Here is a 17,593-nt window from a genome sequence, read left to right on the forward strand (position 1 = left end):
ATATCAGAATGTAAGTATTTAAATAAATTAATTATTTATTATTAATTTCAATTATATATTATTATTTTTAATTATAATTAACAATTATAATTATTTTTATAATTATAATATAAATTAGTAATTATAATTATCTTTTTGTGAAAATTTTTTAAACAGACGAGTAACGATTGCCGAGAGATCTTTTGCTATTTGTTTCATTCACAGGAGATACGAAGTTTCGACTTCATAGAAACGATTCTACTTGAGTCGCTTTGATAGATTCAAGTCTTCACTAGCATAGACTATCTAGACTTTGTTTCGAGTTCTTTAACTTTTCATATATATAGGTATAATAAAAAGAAATTTGCCACTGATTTCTGTAAAATAGGTGTTGTTGTTTTTGCTACTACTCTACTTGTACGTGTGTTATAGAAAGTGTAAAACCACCAGAGGCTGTTGTTTCGATTAATTCTATTCTCTCAGTGCACCTGCATTAGTGTTTATAGATAATACAAAATATCAGATTTATGTGGCAGTCGGTTAACCAGTTTATGCGGGTTTATTATGTTATTATTTTTAAGCACGGAGCCCTAACCCTATTATCAAAATTGGTTCTTTTGGGCTATGATAAAATACAAGCTATAAAGAGTGTCACATCGGTTTTTCAATTTTGTATTTCTACTATTACTTTTGTAGTTTTTAGAAATAAAAGTTTAATAAATAAGTAAATAAAAGAAATTGAATCAACATATAAATATTCTTAATGTCCAGTACTTAAATGGATTTATGATTAATATCGCTGAAGATATTAATGGATCTATAGGTGTGGAACTTTTTATAACTATATTTGCCTCTTAGAGAATGGTACCGATATTCAATTCGTCACTTCACATGGAAAAGTGTCTCAACCAAATTCGAATAGAGTTAACTGCAAGTTTTTTCAGTTACGTTCTATTACTCTATTATTAGGCGTAGAACCAAAAGAGAAGAAATGTTGAGTTTGAACCAGGGGTCGCATACTAACATATTAATTATTATTTAATGACACATATTTTAGTTTTAAAAATGAAATATTTTTGAAATGCTTTCGATTTTCTTCCCCTTCATTTAGATAGATTGACATTGAAATTCATTATCGGAATATTAATATAATTCATTGTAATTATAAATTTGATCACGTTCTTAATGTCTTCATTTTGATGTCATCAATAATTGAAAAAGTTGTTAATATTAAAATGATATGTTTTATCGCGGGTTTTTTGAATCATTTATTCATTTTGATTTATTTATATTTTTGGAAAGCTAGACATAATATTTATTACAATTACAAAGTACGAAAATTAATATAGATTATCTTCATCAAAGTAGTCAACGTACATATTTGAAGATTAATAAAGCAATTTTATGAAATTTTTGTTCAAATTTATAGTGTTAGTTCCTTATGGCATTGTAAATTTTATATTACTCTCGTATTTACCATATATTATATTTAATTTTAATGTCAATAAGATAATATTGACTATTTTTAATTTAACAACTTTCTGCTATTTAATAGAAAGGTTTCGAACAGTAGTAAACTACAGTAACAAAAATTATTTTCATATTATTTTAATTAATTGAACTTTTGGCTAACCATATCGCTATTTGGGGTATTACCAAATAGCCATTAGCAGTGGTTTTGAAATTATTTCTATATTCAATTAATTGTAAATAATTTTTTAATACCGCAAGTACTAGGAGTTGAACTCGGGTTCTGCCAAATTTGAAGCTCAGAGTCTGCGTTCATTAGCCACTGACACAAAGTTGTACTTGACTTGTATGTTCGCACTTTTTTTTGGAATTTTGGTGATTTGCTGTGAAAATTTATTAACAAACTCCCTAGCTGTGTTATATATTATAATAAAATCATAAACCAGCTGTAAAATAATTGAATTAATTATATTAATTTTTAATTGTTAAATTTTAAACTCTTTATAATTACTTTCGTATGTATATGATTGTTTGAAGACTTTAGAATTCATTATTAGGGTTTATTAAAAATGGTCTGTTTTACTAAAAATGTGGACATCAGTTCTCCAATTTTTTTATACTTACTCATACTTATTTATTTTATTTTATCTTATATAATTTTCTTTAAAAGCATGTATTATGTTAATCAAACACATCAAACCAGTTACTCCTTTCAAATCAATAAAACAATATTAATCTAAAACAATAATGAAATTAATTAGCATTTTGCTTGATTAAAGATAATCATCCAAAAGTTGACAAAATAGTAAAAATAACAATTTACACTACGGAAACACATACCGGTTTTCGAACGGCGACAAAGAGTCTCTTCCATTGTTTAGCCCGTCAATGTGAAAAAACCTTGCAGTCGAAAAAAATATCCAATAAACCATGGCAGTGTTGACAACAAATTACGAGTAGTACGCGGCTTTATTAGTTGCAAAAACTGTGAAAACAATTTTTCATCTGAAATCTAAATTTTGAGCCTATAGGAAGCACGCAGCTGGTATCGTATCAAACGGTTTCAGTTGTCATGTTTGGTGCATTTTAGAGTGTCAATCAAAGTTTAAATCAAACTGAAAATATATTGTTTTAATTTGCAAATCAATTATTTTAATATGCAAATCGTTTGATATTTGTCATGTCAATATTTGCATATCAACAGATGCGGTGCGGATGCAAAGAAACGGGCCTCACAGCAACAAATGTCAAGTGCTCCTCACTGAAGGGCAAAATAATATTTAAAATTAATTGATTATTTTAAGTTATAATCAAACAAAATTATTAAATAAATTGCTTAAAGGTGAAGGTATTACTATAATTTTATATAAAAAAAAAAAACAAAATAATTTTAAAAGCTATAAATTTAGTCGGAATAAATGCTTATATATTTTTTTATTTAATTTTAATATAATTTTGTAGAATATTACCGAACAGAAGGGAAAAAAGTAAGCTATATTTGGACGCGATAGGTGGGGCTATTGTCGTAAATATACTATTTTTTTTATTACAATTGATTATTAACAATTGTTAGACTTATGGGTTGCTTAATGTAGGTGGTTATGTATATGTGTATCTGAGTGAAGCAAAAAGCCATTGATGTGAACAATTGTTTGGAAAAATAATTAATTTGTATGATTTTAATTAGTATGTTAATTAAACGCATTTTAAATATATAACAGAAAAATATAAAAAATTGTTGAAATTAAACCAATAAAGAAAAATAAATTTAATTTAATTGAAAATAATAAAATATTTTACAAAATTAAATTTATATTGCTATTTACAATAATGAATAATTGATTATTTTAAAATTAATTACTTTATAAAAACTTAATTATTTTACGGTTTGAACAAAAAGTATTGAGCGAAGATGATTTTAATTGTTTTACACTCTAAGTAGGTTGCCTCGCTTGCCTTGACAAATGTGTTTAAATTGCATTCCTCTTGATGAGTTCTCGCTGACACTTGGAATTACATTTAATTTTTTCTAAAACACTTCTAACAGCTGCTGTTATTATTTTAATGCACTGCACTATCATCAAACTTCATCAAAGTAATTACGGACATGCTTTATTAATAATTTTATTAAATTCAGTAAATGTTTAAGTCATTTATAAATAATAATGAAGAGTATCTTAAAGCAAAAATTTAAATAGAAACTCGTTTTTGACCAGCTTTGAAATTAAATAAAAAAACACGCCCCAAAAACGTTCAAAAAAGCAATTCTTTATAGTAATTTGTTTAGTATTATAAATTTTTACAAACATCTTTATATATACCTATGAAAAATAAATAGTTAAAATATTTATATATTATAATTTATTTTTTTCGGCAATTCAAAATTTATTCAATTTTTTTTAAGCAACAAACAGACACCCACAGTTTTCGTATTAGTCGCTTGATTTATAGGAAATTATTTTGTTTCGTCAAATTGACGTCCACTAAGTAAATATTTTGAACGATTTAAATAAGTTCAACGAACTTCAAAGTTTTTGTTATTATTAATATTATTTAGTCTTTGTACAACTTTAAATTGTTTTTATTATTTAAGTATTTTTAGTTGCAATATATATATATACTATTGTGAGAGATATGGAACAGAAAAATAAAAGTGGTATGAAATTCTCTTCTATTTTAATATAAACCGGTGTTTTATTGGACGCGATTTATTTTTATTAGTGATTTAATTCTGAATCTATTATTTGTTTTAGTTTCTTTAAATTTTTGGACTTAATAAAAATTAAAATTCTTTTTCTAATATTAATTTTTTTTTTTAAATTTTATATTGGAGTGTAAATAGTACTAATATAAGATTTTAGGTTTCTAAAAACAAGACCATATTAAAACTCATGTACAATACATAATACGAATAAATAAAAGTAAATAAATTAAAAATAATATCCTTAAATTTTCCAATATTTTTGACTTAAAAGATATTATGAAACTTTGGCTTTCGTTTTACACACCCACTTTGATGGCTGTTGGGTTGACTATTCTTTAAAAAAAAAACTTAAACAACTATGAAAAAAACTCTTAAATACGAGTTTCCAAATCCTTCAGATTAAATTTTTGAACTCTACAATTTAATATTTTTGATAAATTATACTAAACATCAATATGATGGTAGTGACTCAAGTACGGTTTTCGGTCAGTCGCAAAGTACGAGTTTCGCAGTTTCAAAAAATAATGTCCAAGACCACTGACAGTGCGTGTTTAAAAAAACTGTTATCAAACGTTCTTAACAACATATTTGGAAATCAGATAATATTTCGTACACAAAACATTTTCATGTACATTTATATATAGTGACATTAAATAATGGTGCAACCAAATTTTTATTAAAATCTGCAATTATTACTATATCATATTTTCATCCATAATTTTACAATTCGATAGTCCCGTTTTGATCATTAGGAGTTACAAAGTACGTGTTTAGAAACTTTATTGTATTAAATTTATAATCAACAATCTGTAATAAATGTACACAATATATGGAAATAAACTTTTTAATTAAATGAGAATTATAATTTTGATATGAAAGCAAATTCTACAGGGCAAATTTTTTCAAATATTCTATAAATTATATATATAATTATCACCTATATATTATAAGGTGAAATCTATAAAAACGAACTGAAAATTTTTATATTTAGATTTTTCAGCAAGAAAAAAAGCAATAAAAAGCATCTACGATTTCGTTATAACAACAAATACAAATATTAGATCTTATATTAAATTGAATACAATATTTTTACTTCGTTCTCTCTTTTATAGTTCTTTTGAGAAAGTTTTATTTTTAGTAATTCTATCAAGCACTTTTAACAAGTTTTATTCTTGTTAAAAGTTGAAATCAGTTAAGTTGAAAAACTGAAATACTTGAAAAGATAGAATTGCCTATAATTACTTGGCTGTAGCTATCACGCTCATTTTCAAAAAAATACGATCATATGAAATCTCCAGACTATATACTAATTAGTGTCGTTAAATGATTTTTCATGAATGTAATGATCTTTTAAATCAATGACGAAATTATGGCTAGTAAAGAGAAATCGTTAATCAAATACTGTTGTTGGAACACCTAATATGTGTGTGTTCTATAAATTATATGGTCCATAACTTAAAATCTCAAACTTTTAGCTAAATATATGATACCTTGGATGCCAAATCAAATGCACATAAATTACAGAAACAGCGATGTTGAATCCGTAACATAAGACATATAATCCTGTACAATATTCAATGAAAATTCTATTGAACTGACATTCTTATAAATGGACTTATTTTTAAGTATGTAATATCGCCAGATGGCATGGTTTATTTTTCTAATATTTTGTTACTTTCGGTATCCGCTAGAGGTAGTTTTTGCAGTATTCAATTGAATAATTTGAAGTTGATATAGTATTATTATTATATATTATTATATGGTTATGGTTCTATAATAAGTAATATTACTTTTATTTAATATTTAATTTTATAAGTAAAATATTTTTTTTTTATTATAATTGACTTTAGAAGTTATATTTAATTAATTCAGAATTTACTGATGAAACATATACACCAAAATTCAAAATAGAGGTAAGACTGATAAGACACTAAATTTTGTTTAATTAGATTTTAATTTATATATAATTTATGTACAAATGATATGTTAGATAACATATGTTGTAATAATTTAATTAATATATAATGATTTACTCTTAATAATATAAATATACTAAGGACTCCGCTATCTGCAAGTTGCGCTCTTCAAACCTTACTATATTCATTTATATTCTTTTATATCGCTCAATATATACGTGGATTTAATATTCTTAAGAGGCATCTAATTTTGTTTTAGTTTTGAAGTTTTTAATAAAATTTAATGGTTCCCCTAGAGTATGTTAGAAGTGCATACATATTACTAAATATGAAAGAGTACGTATGTATTTAACATGTGGCCTTTTTCATGCAATAATCATAATTCAATTCAATAATCATAATTTGTTGGGTCCATGGTCAACCCATCAGCAATAGTCTTTACAGAGTAAGTAAATATTATAAATAAATTATAATTTTGAACACAGCTTGAAAAATATTTACAATGCAATTTAATAATTAAAAATCAAGAACATTTGAGTTAAAATATATATGTGTATTGAAAAGTACTTTAAAATTAATAATTTCTAAGTACTTTAGCTTTTAACAAAAAGTTGGTCAATTTTCATAAATTAAAATATTTTATGGTCAATTGTAGATAAATAATGTACGATAAGTATATTAATGCTTTCTAATGCCATAAATTTTAACTTCTTTTTATTTTATTTTATATTATTTTATTCTATATTATTAGGTTGGGTGTGTTGTAACATAGAGTCAGTTAACATAACTCCTCTATTTTATTAATCACCATTTGCCATTTACATTTGATAAAAAAAAAAATTGCAAAAAATATTAAGTATTGTTAGGAAGCTAAAAATTTGCACATCTTTTGGTTTTATTATTATTTTTGATATATATTTCAATTTACTTCACTCTTATCAAAGCTTCTTAATAGATTGGGTTTCTCCGCTTTTAAAAATGTGTTAACCAGACAACTGACACAGAACTAATAAAGCAAATGCTTCAGGAAACAAACTGCAGAGGCAGCTACTTGGACTGAAACGTTAAAATTACGATAAAAGGAAGAAGTATAAATAATTTATTTAGTGAATTGATTTTGCATTGAGATTCATCAACTTCAATTCTATTTTTGATATTTTTAATCATTTTTTTCTTTTGCAAAGTATCTTCCGTTTTAGCATGAAGAAGCGAAGAATCTGGCTTTGAGATAAGCGTTTGCCCATATATTGCGCGCTGCCCAGAAATACTTGTTATGCCAATAAACTGAATCATTGATTATTGATAAAAATTATTGAAAAAAATTTACACATCGATAAAATAAAAATAAATAAAAAAATATAATTAAAAAGCTAAAGTTTTTAATTTAAATCGCGCACGCGCAAAACCCGACAAGCGTTAATTTACATATTTATGCTGTTCTATTGTTAGCGAAGTCAACATAATTGCCGAACGCCGAATTATTCCAAATGTGGGTTATTAAAACATCGATTTAAGCAATATTGATTGAGGCTGGTTTGTGTGGATCTGCCTGAAGAATACCGTTGAACATATGCTGATCTCGCTCTATTGACTAATAAGGCAATGTGATTCGATAAAAAACGCTGCCCTCTTCTTATCTTATCTGTTTTTGGGTAATTAATGGTAAGTTGTTGTTGTGCAGCAGTCGTTGTGGTTCTGATCGGCTAATTATTTTTTGCCTATAAATGTGTCCACATTTTATGTGATTAGATTAGTTTTTGCTAAATTTGACTTTGGATAACTTATTGAATACTTTGCGCTTAGCATGAAACCCTTCGTTTGTATTTTGGTGATATTGGCGGCTTTAGTAGCCAGCGGTCAGGCTCACAATGTGCGAAAACGTTCACTTGATGCCTTATTAGGCGGTGGTGGTGGTGGCGGCGGCGGAGGTGCCGGTGGTATTGGTGCTTTATTAGCATCAAAATTAGGTGGACTCGGCGGCGGCGGCGGTGGTGGAGGAGGTGGCGGTCTCGGCGGCCTCGGCGGCTTGGGCAGTCTATTCTCTGGTAAACTTGGCGGTCTTGGTGGCGGTTTCGGTGGTGCTTCAGCTGGTGGTGGCAGTTATGGTGGTGGCAGCTATGGCGGTGGCCACTCTGGTGGTTATGGCGGTGGTCACTCAGGTGGTTATAGCGGTGGCCACTCTGGTGGTTATGGCGGTGGTCACTCTGGTGGTTACGGCGGTGGTTATGGCGGTGGCCACTCAGGTGGTTATTCCGGTGGATATTCTGGTGGTAATGCCGGAGGTGTTGCTGAAAAAGTCATCATTGTTAAAGTTATTTCCGAAGGCGGTCATGGTGGTTATTCCGGCGGTGGCGGTTATGCAGGTGGTCAATCTGGTGGTTACGCTGGTGGTCACTCTGGTGGTTATGCTGGTGGTCACTCCGGTGGCTATTCCGGCGGTCACTCCGGTGGCTATTCCGGTGGTCACTCTGGCGGTGGCGGCTATGGTAGCGGTGCCGGTGCTGGGGGTTATTCTGGTGGTGCCAGCAGCGGATGGAATAAGGGTTGGTAAATTGCACGCCCGAATTTATTACCAAAAAGTTCAAATAAATTAAATTGTTTTTAGACGTAGCAATGTTTTAGGCATAAGTTCATCCAAAGAAAAAAATCCGAAATAAATTAAAACAATAGATTAAATTAAATATAAAAATTGTTATTTTTTGTTGTCTTCAAATTTCTTATAGAACATAATAATTTGCTTCCTATTGGTTGGACAAGTTGAACAAGTTCTTAGACTTTTGCTTCTTAGACTTTTGCATAATTTTGGAAGCTAATTTATTTCAGTCAAAATAATTTGCATTAATTATGAAACGAGCTTAGAAACAAGAAATAAAATTAACATATCAATACAAAATTCTTAAATTTAGAAAGAATTTTGTTAGTAAAAAAAGAATTTCTGAAATATTTTGTAGTTCTGAACTTCGAAAAAATTTTATATTGAACTCGTTTTTTTTTAGAATTGGACGAGGTCAGATTTTATTTTCAAAAATATTTTTTTAATATAGTGTAATACTTAAATTAGAAATAAAAAATTTTTACATGGTATTAAAATTATTATACTTATCAACTTATATTAATAAATTAATGAATTTATTAAACTTAACTTATGATTAACTGCAATTTTGCTTTTTCTTATTTAGTACTTATCAGTTTCATTTTAAAACTCTCTTATTTAAGTTTTTTTTTTTTGTAACTTATTGATTCCAGCTTTATATTGTCTTAAAGTTCATCATCTTGGCAAAAAGCATTGCATTTCCTCCGCATATGCATTTCGTTGATTTCGATGTCGCTTCGCTTGGTATACCTCATCAGCACTGGGCAGTTTATTTGCTTCCATTATTCCACCCATAAAATATTGTTCCCAATTAAAGTCTGTTTCAGTATTTGTCATTCTTTGAAAGCTTAATGAATTTGGTTCAATTTGTGGATTGTTATAGAATGATTTCTCCAGTTCATTATTCAATTTGCTTGCGAATGGATTTATGCCATAGTGCGCCACAACCAATAAGTTACTCAGATCATTAGCTACCAAGGAGTTGTAATCATCATATGCTAGAAAGGACTGAGTCAGTAGTGTGTTGGGTGTGACCTTCTGTGTCAATGTTGTTCGAAATGGCGTTGGCTTCATTTTATCTCCAAGTATATTATATACTGACCAATTTTTATAAGCCACTGCCGGCAAAGCAATAGCTTTCCATAACACAGTTGTAAGTAGTATAATTTTAACACCCAAATTGAGACACATTTTCCTTAAAAATTATTAAGTAAGTTCACTTGAACTGTCCACTCCACATTCAGTGCTTTGATATTTTACAAATATGTTCGCAGAAATGTTAAATTTATAGCAAAATAATTTATTTCAGTTACTTGCATTTAGCAAATCATGTCCAATATTAGCCAAGATCTGAGCATGCACTAATAATTGTAATATTTCTTTTGGTCCATTTTGCTTAAGCCATTCATTTGTTTTTGTTATTGGCACAAATTAAGTGTCATCATTATTGGCATTTCGATATTTCGTCTCTCCCTCCGCAAGCGAATTAAATTGTATCTCAAATAATTTGAAAAACTTTTTTAATTAAATTTAAATTAATTGTTGTTATTTAATCGCATTTGTCAAGTCAAGTTCAATTGCGTTGGAAATATGCATTTGGCCGTTTGTGCTATGTAATTTGGCAGAGCGGCTGACACACAGACAGACATTGAATTATGGCGTAATTATTACTTTAAATTTAAATTTAATTTCTGTTTAATTTATAATAATTGAGACAAGCCATTTGAGCGTAATTTGAAGGTATTTATCTCTTGGATAGCAGCAGCTTGGATAGATTCTGTTCGTGCGATGGCTGCATTTGGAATTCTTCTGGCGGTTTTTTTTTGTGGTTTCCGCTAAATTAGGAATGCGATTCCAGTTCGCAGTTGTGGTGGAACGAATTACTCTGTCAGTGTTAATTCTATTAGTGATAAATGGTTTCATTTAATTTGTATGAGAAAATGTTTAAACTAAAATTGTCGAATAGATTTTGTTTTTGCTGTCTGCGGTATTTATTGACTTAAAGACTTTTTGGACATGATTCTATTAATAGAAAATATTTTGCATTCATTGTGATAGATTTCAACAGGTGTAAGTATAAAGAAACAAAAATATTTATTGGATGTATAAGTTATTACAAAAGTTAAACCATCTTCCTGTTATAAATCCTATATTTTATTTAAATAAATTAAGCCAGAGTGTATTACAACACAAAAATTACAGTAAACCTACGTAATTACACAATTACACTGCACGACACTAAATTCTCTTTGTATACTTTTAAAGTTCATTTACAACTTAATTTAAGCTGAGCTTAAATCTGTACTTGGTTATTGTCTGGTACTTTTGGGTCTCTGGCAATATCAAGTTATAGTTTATAATTTAAGTTTTCAAGAAACCACTGAAATGTGTACTAAACAATCCATTTCAAAAGATATAAAGTTTGAGTCGTCAATAAGCTTGCAATAAATACATAGAAATGAATTTTTACCATAGACACATCCCCTCTTTCCTATATCAGTTCCTTCTTATCAAAAACGGTTATTTTCCTACAAGTTCCTAAAACGGTTATTTTTCCATTGGTTACTTTTTCATTGTTTCAAAAACGGTTATTTTTATTAAATTCACAAAATATCTAATTAAAACACAATTTACAGATTTGTGCTCAGCAGCCCTATATTAACCTTAAACCGTTAAATATTTATAAAAAAGAGTAAGAAGATTTCGTTATTGTTGGAAACTGTTATTAAAATAAAATCAATTCGTATTCCAGATATGATTCCTTCAAATAATTGAAATTTATAAAATATATAATTATATTAATATCATCATTTTATTTTGTAGGTGATGTGATAATTTTTTCTCGTTATTTCTTCGGAACCTCGATTTAGTTTTCAAAACCCACTCTCAGGAATATCACGTTTTTCAGTTTGCTGGTAATAGGTAGAACCCACTCTAAGTATGTTCACAATACCAAACAACTTGATCTTCGTATAATAAGATCAAGTCATAGAAAGTTGTTAGATATAATGAAGATAATTCTACTAAGCTATTGGCTGTTCTTATTTAGGACTATATAAAGTTATATAGGAACTCTAGTATATACGATTAAATGCAAGAAAATTGTTTCGTTAAGCACTACATTACACATCATCTCTATGATCTAACAAAAGGAACAGGTTATTAGAGCTTGTCTTGACGGTTTGTCGGTCACTTCATCGATAAGAGTGGAAGACCACTTCAATTACATAAAGAAGATGGATTATGGTATTTCAACGACAAGTACTCGCTAATTATGTGATGCGATTGTACAATGCAGTTGCACAGTAGAACAAGCTGGTCGCAGTGTATAAAGGCTATAGCCTAACGCATAAATTATTACCATTAACTGGTGATGTGAAAGGATATCTGTAGCAACAGGGAAAGATCAATCACAAAAACAAGTTAGATTTAGTAAGAATTGTGGGGTTTTTTGCAAAAAAGGTCGTAAATAAACATTTAATTATGTGATGCGAAAGGATAGCTGGGGTAATGGGAAAAGATATCTTCAATTGCATAATTAAGTTGGATTCAGTAGAACCTGTAGAGTTTATTTGCGATGAATGTGGTAGTTAAAGGTCAAATAATCGCTAATTATGTGACGTGAAAGGGTATATCTGCCACAATAGGGAAAGGTCTTTTAAATTACATAAGTAAGTTAGATTGAATAGGATCTGTAGGAGTGTTTTGAGAGCAACGAGTTATTTATAGGTCAAATAATTGCTTATTATTTAAAACGAAACGATATCTGCTCCCTGATATACATTATCTAACCAAACAACTGTATGCAACTGTAAAAACATGTTTCCTAAGAAGCAACTTGTTAGATTTAAGTTAAATTTGATTATCTTTGTCTACGTACAACCTTAAGCATTGTACGTGCTGCTTTTTGTATTGTTATTGATATATAAGCAATATAGCACAAACATATATACATAATGAACACCGTCTACGGTAAAATAAACCGAAAGTGTGTTATTCAAGTCCGTGACTATTATTCAACACAAGTGACTACTTAATTAAGTTTTTACCTACTAACTAATTAAATGAAACCTAGCCTACTTTAAAATAATCCACCTTTAATAAAAACCGCAATGCCTTAGTATAATATCTGTTATATTTACATGAAGTACAGAAATGAAAATTTAAGTACTTATTTACTTAAGTCATAATAATGACTTAATTCAAGCTTCTGTGCTAAGCCAGAGGTCATACCTTAAAACTGAACAAATAAAATTCTTTGTGCACTCAAGCCTTGGATTAAAAAAACGATTTGATTTTCATAAAAGGTTGCTTAGACGTATTGAGCATGCGCCACAAGATCAAATACCAAAGCCAAAAGCCAATTGCGTGAGAAAAACGCGATTGCAAGATAAAATCTTCGACAAATTTGAAGCATGAAAAGCAACAAAACCAAAAAAACTACAGATGTTTTAATGAAACTGTTATTTATCAGTAATTTTTTTTAATTTTTTATTGTATCTAGTTGTTGGTTCTTAAGTTTTTATTGATTTTATTGCTATGCTATCAATGCTAAGACTACAGATTTCACACATTCTCGTATGCGCTGGACCATTCCTCAAATTGGTCAACATGCGGCAGAGATACGGCGTTTAATATTCGCTCATAAATTTGCGATTTATTAAACTGCTTTTCAGCTCACGGCATATAAAAATGTAATTAAATTCGCTTGTAAAAAAAAATCTGAGACAATCTGAAGCAATTGAAGCGGTTAGCGTTGTTGTTGGCCATTTAATGTGTGTATCTTATTTGTTGATTTGCAATTAAAGATTTCGGAATTTACGACTCAAGTGCTTCGCTGAAAGTTCAAGTTGAATCAATTGAAGACGATCTTGAGCGAAGCTACTGACGGCAGGTGTTAGCTTTGGTTCATGTCTCAGCTGTGCAGCTGTAGTTTTGTTGTTGTTGTTAGCTGCGATCAATTCGCCTTAAAGTTGTCAAAAAGCTTTTGTCTGGCAATTAAATTTATTTTTAATGATCGATTGTTAATAATTTTTCATTTTAGATGAGTTTTGCAAAAAAAAAAAATTATTGTTTGCTAATTTTTTAATGTTTTTAAAATTTGTCTAGTAATTTTATTAATCAATTTTGTAATATGGCGATTTGATCAATTTACTTTATTGAATAAAATATTACTTAGTCACTGCGATAAAAACCAAGAAGATGTTGATATATGTTTAAAGTTTTGGTTTTGAGTAGTTACATTTCTCTTGGTTTCCATTTAGAGTATCTATTATACCATTAGAACAAATTCTATATTTATTTAAGCAAATTCTACAAGTTTAAGTCTATCTGAATAGCTTACCGCATGAATCCACTTGGGCTATTTGCGACTATTGATTATTTGGTTAACAACTAACTAGCTTATAAATATATTTAGTTAAGCACTTTTTATATATGATATAGTTCGGTAAACTATATAAATATTCTAAGTATAATTAACCATACGTGGAGGTAGACAGATCTTAGATCAGTCATTGAAATATCACGAAACTTATGAGGAATACACAATTTAGTCAGTGAGATGAGTGGAACCCTGCAGAAACCCCCCAGCTATCAAAGAGTAACAGTGCCCAGATGTACTAATTCGGAAAAGGCTCAACATTAGACTATATTTTTTATTTTTATTATAGATTTTACTTTTTATTATATAGTTAATTACTCTGCAAATATGGCATTGAATGAATAACTGTATTTACTCGATACTATCAACTGGTGAAAGTAAGCCACACATCGGGCTGGCTGGCGGAGGCTACTGGACGCAGCAAAAAACGACTCGCGTCTGTAAAGGTCGAGTAAGTAATGAATTAAGTATATATATTTTGCTTCATTAATAACACCTTAAATTAACGTCTTGATGAATGGAGTAGCTTAATACTTAATATGAACAATTCTAGCGTTACTGTGTACAATTAAATTTTGTTTTCTAAGTTTAGTTGGAAGTAAAATTTTCTTGTTTTTGGGTGAGTTGCTTTAATTTAGTTATGCAATATTTCCAGATAAGTTTAGTATTCAGATGTAGACGGAACAAAATTAAAATAAGGTTAAAAAATATATTAAGTACGGCGCCTTAACTGATTCCCATTTTTTTTAATCATCAGAGTCAAGTAAAGAGGCATTTACAGTGATCGAGATAGGCTTGCAATCCAAATTTTTTCACAAGTAGGGTCAAATTTTTATGAATTATTAAAAATTAATATTAATATAGAAAAAGACGCACACTGATACTATATAAAGTACTATAAAAAAAATCTAAATTAATGTAGTCAAAATTAACAAAGAAAAGACAGCAGAATTGAAACTTGAATAATTATTTTGAAATAATATCCCATAGCTATTTGAAATACAAAATATAAATACTTGAAAATATTTTTAGCTACCAGTTTTTGGGACTATACTTTGTCCGTTAAAAATTGGGGTGAACTATATCTTGAGTTTTATAAATGTGGTATCAATAGTCTCTGGACCGCCTTTCTCTTTAAGAAAGCTTTTTTTAGCTTATTTGGAGCTTACATATGGTTTTGAATCCGGAGAGTTTTATACGACAATGCAATCGATCAAAGGGCCTAGATGTATCTCCAAGAACAGATTCACTATTATGTTTAACTTTCGTACATATCGAAAAATTTGTGTATCTAATATTCAAATTTGTAGCAATTATAACAGTAGTAGTAACTAGAAAATAATACGTTTATTCTATATAAAATAAAGAGTAAAACTAAAGATATTGAGATTTTAATACAACAAAAAAGAAAACATTTTATCGTTGATATCAATGGTTAACAAGTGGTCTATGGAACATTTCTCAAAATATAAATTATAATCCCTAACAAGTTACAAGTACCTAACTTATTCGAAATCCACAATTTGGAAAGTTTGAAAATGTCTCAGGAATGAAAGTTCAAGTATATCTGCGATAGCCAATAAACGTTTGAATTATGGCTGCTAGAGTTAGAGTTATAAACGAACAGCAGCATACGGTAAAGATACCGATCAAAAGATATAAGTAATATTTATGGAAAGCCAGATCAATTAAACTAAATTAGAAACTTACAGGTTAAAAGCTTTAAAGGCGTTTTAGAAATTTTGCTTTAAGCATAAGTATTGAAATTATGAAGCATCTGGTATAGATATTGATCAATAGATCAAAGTATAACATAAAATAAATAATCAAGTTGGAAACATACAGTTTAGATTATTTAAAGTCGTTTTAGGAATTGAATTTTAAGCAGAAAATGTTAAAGCCATATCTACTATAAATGTGTGTAATGGGCTAGAATCACCTGGGATAGATGCAGACCAATGCAGCTAAATGTTCTAAATGTAGCATTTAGTCAGCCACACTAAAAAATCCTAATTAAAAACCCAAGACTTAAGAAGTTTGAATTGTAGGTATGTTACCACTAGTTTCGTTTGACTAGTTAACTTACTTGAGATTCAAGTAATTCAAACAATCTCAAGTAAGTTAAATTTTGTCTATTAAATATAAGCATAGAAGTTTAGCAGACCGGATAAAGCAAGTGATCAAGAGTAATAAGCTATACACTGAAAAACACTTATCTATTGAAAGGTATGCCCGAAATAAAACTTTAAGCATAAAGCCTTGCATTTAGGATTATTACAAATATACGCAGAAGACTAGTAGCATCTGTTATAAATATCGATCAATAAATAGATAAATTATTTTAACCTTTCTTAAAGAAAAAAAAAACACTTTGTATTAATATAAAAATCGTAATAAACAATGATTTGAGGAGTCCGTTGAAATTTATATGACATATAGTGTCATATGTCTGTAAGAAAGGCGCTGTAAGGAATAAAAGAAAAAAGAAACAATTGAATATTTTGTGTATGTAGTACCTAAAGTTTGGCAAGATGAAATATTGCACTATGGAATAGACATCAACAAACCTGTATGTTATACCAAACATCTTCCAAAACTAATCTCTTTTTTTTCAACTTTCGAGGTTAGTTTTAATATTTAGAATACCCTTCTTGGATGTGTGATGACAAAATGGAACTCACGAGTTATTTGGATAGTATAGGAAGTACTGATGCAGCTAATATCAACCAATTTATGGACGATATGGTCATTCTCCAGATAGTTTGTGTGGAACTGTTAAGAATATTAGTAAAATGAGCTGTGGCTCTATCACAAATGTGGTTTAGCATTATGATTATCATTCAGTTTAGCTTTTCAATGGCGAATAAGCTCGAGTTGTGAGAAAAAACTTTAATTGATTTGTTAATATTTATGAATATGACACAAAAAAGTTTAGTTGCATTAATGTTTTTTATATTACCCTGGTTTTTTGTTGTTTAATGGATGACTTTAATATTTTTAGAATTATCATAGTTTGAAAAGAGCAAAGATGACTTGTTTTACTGACTTTTACATTGAAGCAATGAGTTTCATTCAAACACCCATTAAACTGAAACTCGTTTATTTAACACTTTTTAATAGACTAGGAAGAACTGCAAATGGCCTTGTTTCACAAAGAAGATATAAATGATATAATTTGTAAAATCTGTCGAGGTGAGAACGCATAGTAATAATTTGTTTATATCATAAATAGGTATTATTATAAATGGTGTTAATGCTTTACACAAACAAAAATTATTATTCATTATGGTTTTTAATCACACTTCATATATATTATTATTCAAATTACAAGTTCTTTTAAAATGCTTACAATACCTAACAAAAGTATCTAATTTGAAACAATGAAACTAATTATCCATTCGATTCCACTTCCGCGCTGAAAGTGCGTGAACCATGGATTTGATCAGCAAAAACTGTTTACATCAAATGTAATTAGTTTTGGTAACTAAAATTTATTTAAATTTAATTAACATGCAATTAACGAATAAATCAATTCAAATACATTTGTA

The 17,593-nt window shown here is 28.8% G+C and overlaps 1 protein-coding gene across 1 annotated transcript; it reads left to right on the forward strand.

The window, feature by feature from the left end:
- The first annotated feature begins 7,873 nt into the window (after nt 1-7,873).
- On the forward strand, nt 7,874-8,620 carry LOC119666816 (glycine-rich cell wall structural protein). The gene has a single exon (XM_038076097.1). The coding sequence runs from the start codon at nt 7,874-7,876 to the stop codon at nt 8,618-8,620; it is 747 nt and encodes a 248-aa protein (XP_037932025.1).
- Nucleotides 8,621-17,593: the final 8,973 nt, after the last annotated feature.

This window comes from Teleopsis dalmanni, chromosome 1 (genome assembly GCF_002237135.1).
Source record: "Teleopsis dalmanni isolate 2A chromosome 1, ASM223713v2, whole genome shotgun sequence".
Classification (NCBI taxonomy): domain Eukaryota; kingdom Metazoa; phylum Arthropoda; class Insecta; order Diptera; family Diopsidae; genus Teleopsis; species Teleopsis dalmanni.

Bases quoted from the DNA above. Each gene is read 5' to 3' on its own strand.
- LOC119666816 (XM_038076097.1), top strand. From the start codon at position 7,874: ATGAAACCCTTCGTTTGTATTTTGGTGATATTGGCGGCTTTAGTAGCC.